At 36.9% G+C, this 7,572-nt stretch overlaps 1 protein-coding gene across 1 annotated transcript in view; it reads left to right on the forward strand.

Moving 5' to 3' along the window:
- The window catches only part of MICAL2 (microtubule associated monooxygenase, calponin and LIM domain containing 2), a 183,195-nt gene extending 175,998 nt beyond the window's left edge, over positions 1-7,197 (forward strand). Inside the window, exons 34-36 of the mRNA XM_089521194.1 lie at positions 1,185-1,284; positions 3,131-3,204; positions 4,933-7,197. Of these exons, the coding sequence (XP_089377320.1) occupies positions 1,185-1,284; positions 3,131-3,167 (137 nt within the window). The 3' untranslated portion in view covers positions 3,168-3,204; positions 4,933-7,197. The remainder of the gene's footprint in view (positions 1-1,184; positions 1,285-3,130; positions 3,205-4,932) is intronic.
- The last annotated feature ends 375 nt before the right edge of the window (positions 7,198-7,572 follow it).

Here is a 7,572-nt window from a genome sequence, read left to right on the forward strand (position 1 = left end):
TTCAGTTGTTAAAAATAAAAGTGAGTTGGATCCAAAGCAGCAGTTGAGAACACTTAGATGGCTGTTAAACATGATAATGTACTTACAGGAAAATAGCTGGATCTTTATCAAATACGAATTGCTTAATGATATAGAAATGTCTTCTGCTATAACAGTAGAATGAGTACACAGAATGAAGGCTGCTGCTTCTGCTGCTACTTCCACACTGCTTGGTTATCACAGTTTGATACCATTTTAACTGCCATGGCTCTGTCCTTTGGAATTCTGGGATATGTAGTTTGGTGAGGTACTTAGAAATCTTTGTGAAAGAGTTGTAATGTATACTAACTTGAACCAGAACACTAGAGCTCCCAAGCAAATAATTCCAAGTACCTTGCCAAACTACATATCCCATGACTTGATGGGGTGTAGCCATGGCAGTTAAAACACAATCAAGAGTAGGCAATGTATATATGGTCTAGAAAAATATCCACAACATCTCACATTAACTTAGCATAACAGGGCCATGAGAGCAGCTGGATGTACCAGGTTGTCAGACTTTCCTTTTGCTTTAAAGCAGAGATAGAGAATGTACATCCCAGAAGCTCTTGTGCTGCAGATCCAATAGTGATGTATGATGCAAGTTTTTCACCTCATCATCATCTGGAGGGCAATGCATTCAGTTTCACTCCTTTAAAACAACAGAATGTTTGGTTTAGATGCAAAAGGCCCTCTTACTCATTTTCAGCATTTCTAGTCAGAGGATCTGCTTGTCATTCCTCTGCTTGTCATTTTCCAAGAGTTGGTGTTTGTTTGTTTTTTGCAGGGTAGAGGAGACACTACCAAAATCTGCCCAACTGGGTTAATGATTTGGATGGAGCATTGTTCTGATACGTTATTTTAGTATTAGAACGAATATATTACCAAGACAGAGAATTGTGATTGATGTAACTTAATATCAGATGCATCTAAATTGTAAAATATAACTTTTTAAATACGTCTTTTAACCTACATTTCTACTTAATGTTTGACTACTTCAAAATATTCAATAGATTACAAGTGCATTTGTAATCTGGGACTTTTCAGAGGATGAAACTAGCAAATACTGCTTTGCTCTCAGCATGGTTTGATTCTTAAGATCATGGGGAGGAGAACTCCGTCTTGCAAATATATATATTTATATATATATTTAATATCTTAAATAGATTCAAGCACACAGGATGAAACTCAGCTGCTACATGAATGGTTTGAGCTGGTATTGGAGAAGAATAAATTAATGCGCTATGAATCAGAACTGTTGCTCATGTAAGTAGAATTCACAGCTAGCCATTAGTGGCAAAAGTGCCAGAGATGAAGAGAATATGCTCATGTTCCAGGCAGAGAATTTTCTTCCTGGTGGATGCAGATGCCCATTACTGAACTAAATGTCTGCGTTATGCCTTGCATAGCATATTGCCATTAGTGTGCCAGAGTGTTGTTGCTTCTTATGCTGTTGTTGTTTGCAGCTGAATGTGTTTTACTGTAAATGTATCCCAAAACCACAATCTGTTTTAAACCTATTTTTCCAGGGGAGCCTTAGGTACTGTTAGTAACAGCAAATGCATTCTCCTGCGATGAATCCTGATGAACCCTTAGGCACTTAATCCTTTGGAAGAGAAGCAGGTGGAAGTGTTGGATGAGCACCTGAAATACACACACATACAGCCATACAAATACGATTTGCAATTTGTCACAAAATGTAGGAAAGCAAAGGGCTGTACAAATGTATCACTTTCAGGGGGGGGGGATGTTTTTGCTCCTTCCCCATAGTACGGCATCTGTTCCAGTGTATCAAAATATATTAAAATAATTGTGATAATTATAAATCATAAGAACAGCTCTTCAGGTCTGAGCTGGAAGTTATATCTGAGGATGTGTGGTAAGCTGGAGGAGCATTATTGAAGTACTGTCCAGAACTACCTAGATAAGAGACCACCCAGGAACTGTATGCATGCTGCCATGTCCTCTCTGCAGGAGAAGCAAGATAGAGCTATATAATAAATTTAAAAGTAATAATTGCCTTTTCTTTTCTGACACTCATATTTCATCTTGGTCAATAATTCCCTTGTTTAAAGCAAAGCAAGGGAGATGACCAGAAGAACCTAACAGTGTGGTGCTGTTTTTCAGAGAAAGAAAGACTAAAAAGAGAAAAGAAGGGGTGGGGGAGAGACTAAACTTGAAAAACTGCACTAGAAATATTGGGACTTGTACCTTACATTTCATGTACATATGTTGCTTATGTTACTAATTTTGTTACCAGGTGGTCTCCAAATCAGCAGAGCAGGAAAGACATAGAAAGTCTAGTGAAGCCCAAAACAAACATTCTGATGTCAAAACTATTTTGGCTTGTCAACTGCTTGTTCGCTTTAGATTAATTTTATAGGCCACAGTTCATTTTTGGAATGGGGTAAAGTAGATAGCCTGGAAATTTTTAAGTGGCATTTTGCAGCTCTTTGGGCCATTTTGCATGTCTTGCATGGTTTTAAGATGTTTTATATCATCATCATCATGCATATATATAAAACATTCATGTTGTCAATAGTCATAATTATGGGGGTAATAAATAAATTGTAAAGGTACTACACATCTGTCATATGTACATTCAGCAGGCAAGACATTTGCTTTATGTATTTATGTATTTATTTAATTTTACATCTGCGTTCCAGCCTTTCTCCAATGAACAACATTATCTCTCTTTAAGTTTACAACAGTCCTATGGCAATTATTAAGCGTGTGTGTGTGTGTGTGTGTGTGTGTGTGTGCGTGGTTGGTAAAGATAATTTTTGGCTAAATTTGGCTAAGTCCAACAAATTCAATACATAGCTATACACAAGCTTCTGCCCCTAGATGATTTGCAGAAGAGTTTTTATATCAGCCATTGTTGTTCTTCATATTTATTGACTCTTCTGACACACTGCATCAGTCACCGATGTACACTTTTGGTTGAGGGTGGCATAAATAGAAATGGAATGGATTTGAGCATATTTACTTCATTTGCCTGAATGTTAATCTTGCTGGAAGAGACAACACTCTTGACCTCACAATTTCTATAATAATGGGAATGTTGAGGAAAAAGTCATCATAGCCAAGTCTCTGTTATTCTTTTTCTCAGAGCCAAAGAGCTGGAATTAGAAGATCATCAAAACTGACTGGACAAGAGCTGAAGCGGAAAAATGGCCATTGATGGTAAGCAATGTACTCACTGTGTTGTAGGCTATGACACAGAAATTTGCACATTAAGTCAAATAGACTTGAGAAGTACTTGCTCCTCAATAACACTTGGACACGTTAGAGAGAAATGCTCTATACAATGTGTAATTTGGTGAAGTTCTCATCCGGAAACCCCACAAGTTGTCTTGCTTTTGTTTTAATTTCCATTCATTTTGATATTTTGTTGCATTTTGTGTTAATATGCCTTCAAGTCTCCTGCTGTCTTATGGCAACCTTATATTATATTATATTATATTATATTATATTATATTACCTGTTAGAATGTAAATGGACCAGAAAACTGGCTACAATCCAGCCAGCTTTTTACCCATGTGACCCCCTTTCTACCTACTTCCAGAGGTCCTCCTGCACTTAACATAGTATATAAATAAAAACATATTTTGGTTAGAGTGCACATTTTCATCCACACATTCATGTATATTCAGATTTTAACATCTTTAAAGGTATTAGCCCTCCTCTTCTTCCCTCACACAGACTCCAAGCATCCTTCTTTCCTTTCTCTCCCCTTCTAGGACAGAAAAGGTTTGAGAACAGGAGGAGGAGGGATCTGGGCCGCCAGGTCTTGTGCCCCGCTTGAGCAACTCTTGCCCCCCTGGGGGTCCTACCCCACAATTTGAGAACCTCTAGTTTAATCAAAACATCGCGCTTTGGGGGACAGTATAAAGTTGTTAAAGACATGGAATAGAAGGAAATGAATATACCTGACATTTCCATTTAGTAGGACTGATTTCAGGCTCCCTCTCCCATGCACAGATCAATGGGTATTAATACATAAATACAGGCAGTTTGATTGTGCTTACATTATGCATGGACATTGTTTATGTAAATATTAATAAACACACTGGAAATGTGATATTTTGTTCACAGTATGAAGTTGAACCATCAAGTGAATAATACGAGAGTCATTTCCCAGACATTGGCTGTGTTTAACAATAGCTATACATTCCTAATATGCTGACATGCATTCTGGCCAGCTCCAAAACAACTGGTCAACCAGCTGCATACATTTCTTGCTTTCCCCTGCTCACATATGTAAAAAGATGTTGTGGGACTCTCAAAAGCATTTTGGCATGGGTGACTGCTATTCAAGGAGAAAAGAAGTTTTTAAAATTGTGCATGTTGGAGTCTGCTATGTGGACGCCAATCTGATTTACTTATTTATTTGAGAAAAAGAATTCCATGTACATTTCTCGTTGTGGTGTGCCTTCAAGTCATTTCGGACGTATGGCTAAGTCGACTCTATCATGGGGTTTTCTTGGCATACAGAAAGTGATATAGAAAGCTCCTAAATGTAAGGAAGAATCCTGGTTGTGGGGCACAACTTCTTCCCAAAGGAAAATGCTCTTATGTACCTCCATACATAAAGAGATCTTTTTTCCCCCAGATGTGTTATCTACTAGGAACAACCACAGCTATCTTTGTGTTAAATGAATCAGCAAACAACTCTTATGAACCTTTTTTGACACATAAAAACTTACAATACTAAGGCAATATAACGTTTGCTGCAGAAATGAGGAATATTTGACCCTCAGAATGTTGTTAAACTACAGCTCCCAGCATCCCTTGCTACAGACTGCTGGCTAGTGATAAAAGTACTGGAAGTCCAATGACTCTGGAAGGCTGCATATTTTCCATCCTAAATTTATTATAATGAAGGAATTATTTTAACCTTTTTGCCTTTAGATTTGTGAAAAGGATCTAAGTGATGACCATGCAGTGTCGGATGGAATGATAAAAGAAGCAGAAGAGAATCAAATTTGCATCTTCTTTGGAGGAACAGAAGGCAGCAAAAAGATGAGAGGCACATTTTCAAAAGTTCATACAATCTCAGGAAAATCATTTTGAAGATTATACCCTATCTGCCAGGCAACTTTTTTGTCCTTTCAGACAGATGAATGTAAAAACAAAAAAAAAAAAAAAAAAAAAAAGGGGGGGGGGAGCAAGATTCTAATGAAAAGTCTTATTGTCAATGAAAGAACTTGGTACTACAACTGCAAAGGGATGGCATGGTGTTCCTATTAAGGTTCATAAAAATAACTCCTCATTCACATTTGTATATGAAGAAACAGTGGCTAAATTCTCTGTGTGTCTTGTCTGGTATGCTTCCACTGTGGAAATGACACCAAGCGTTAATTATTTCCCATCTCCTAGAATTTTATTTCTGAGTATTTGTGAAAGGCATAGAACTAAACCATCCCTTTAGGTCCCCCTTCCCATGAGATTATAACCTTTCAGAGGTGGCAAGAATGGGATGTGCATGTTTTATTTTCATATATGGGGAAATGTCCCAGTTTTTAAAGCACCCATTGCCAGTATATTAACAATTCAACATTCAACAAAATTGTTGTAGTGGCGGAAGACAAATGTATGCTTTCAGACTATATATGCATTTTATAAATGCATTTATGGAAACATGTCAGTGCAGTGTTTAACAAATGTAATTTAAAGAACAGAAAGCACAGTGAATTTAATGAAGCTTTATTACAGTGGTAAAAACTTGCCATTTGTAACAACTGTACCTTAATAGCAAAGGGATTATTCTTAACCAAATGCAGAAGGATCAAGTGATCCTTCTGCAGCTGTAACCAAAGATGATGACAAAATATGCTAGCAGAAATATGTATTATGGTGGTAGATTTTTATAAGGTATTTTCACAACATGAATTGTACCAGTATATAATCTTTATTTGTACATAAAAGTCAGATTTGTGGTATTTGTGGCCAAGGAAAAACCCTGACCACAGTGTTTTTGTATGATGCCAACAGTATTCACTAGAGGAGCTGTACAAAGTCAAATATGTATACTGTAGCTGAAGACAAAAAAACCAAATAATAAGATTCAGAGCAATAACCTGGCAAAGTAGTTCACATGCACTGATATACTTCTACAGGCACTGGATCTTTTGCACACTAAACTGTTTGCAGGATTTCAACCCAATAGGGAAAAGTGAATCCTTCGGTCTTTGTTTATCGCTTTACTTTCAGCAAGCTGAACTCAATTTTGTATTTGCTTAAAAACATATAGGAGGGGCTTGTTTCTACTTCACATTCTAACTAGTAAGATAAATGTTATGTAACTATATGTAAGGTGCTTAAAAGTTCTGCCTCTGACTGAGCAATAGCAAATATGTAATCATCCTGAGTCAAACTGCAATGCTCGATGGAAGGGTGAAGCACAAACTGGATTTTTGTAAAATGCAGCAGTTGGGAAAGTTACTTTCAGAACTATAACTCCAGGAATCCTGCAGCCAGTGTGTCCATTGGGCAAGTTGGCTGGAGATTTGGGAAGCTATAGTCCAAAAAATGTGATCTTTCTAAGCTTTGAAAAGACCTAGGTCAGACCTTTAGGATTGAGATGAAATGTGTACAAGCTGCAGCAAATCTTGTCTTTTTCCACCTTTGAACATGAGATGAGAATAAAAGTTCATTTTTATTTGTGAACTATGTAATGTTTCCATTTAAACATGTGTTTGGGGGACTGAGGTTTGTTTTAAACCGATTTGTCCAAAATAAACTACTTGTGTTCTTATTCATTGTGGAACTGTAGCTTGTTCTTTGAGTGAAAGCAGTAGCTTTTACTGTCCTTTTGTACATGGAAGACAAGGAGAAGGGAGAAGGAATCTGCATCGCATTCCTATCATTTTAGATGCCTAAAGTGGACTGAAAAATCCTATTGAGAAAAATATGGAGACTTGAAAACAACAGACGAAAAAATGTTCTCTTAAATGTTTATGTATTTATTTTTGTGTGGTGTTTACATATAACTTATATTTATTTATTCTTTGGATTCACTTTTCTGTTTTGGTCAGTAACTGAAATACCTATAATAAACAATGTTTAGGCAATAGCAATGCATTATTGTGTAAGAGGCAATTATACCATAAGGACTGTTTGTTAAAACTGAGACGTATAGTAGTTGAGTTCTTTATTTGTACTGAACAGATGCACTTTCTTCATGATACAGGCATATTATGAGTCACAGCATTATTGCAGTGTAAACTATCTCTGTGGCGGTATTAAAATTTATTAAAACAAAAACCATATTTGGATAATTTGTTACTAGAAGCATGTAAGCCATAACCAGTTCTTGGACACATGACCAACAATTTGGGGGTGTTTAATGGAAGTACAGGTTCATTCATGATGGTAAACAAAAGATTTTGGGTGGTATCCAGTTAACCCCTGATGCACCAGAGGGAGGAAATTATCGCCTTTAATTTTTTGCGGGGTTTTTGGGCTATGTGGCCATGTTCTAGAAGACGTTTTGCCAGCTTCTGTGACTAGCATCTTCAGAGAATTTGGCTTCTTCTTTGGCTTCCTTCA

The sequence above is a fragment of the Sceloporus occidentalis genome, unplaced genomic scaffold (assembly GCF_023333645.1).
Source record: "Sceloporus occidentalis isolate IW3139 unplaced genomic scaffold, rSceOcc1.0.p SCAF_4, whole genome shotgun sequence".
In the NCBI taxonomy this organism is placed as follows: Eukaryota; Metazoa; Chordata; class Lepidosauria; order Squamata; family Phrynosomatidae; genus Sceloporus; species Sceloporus occidentalis.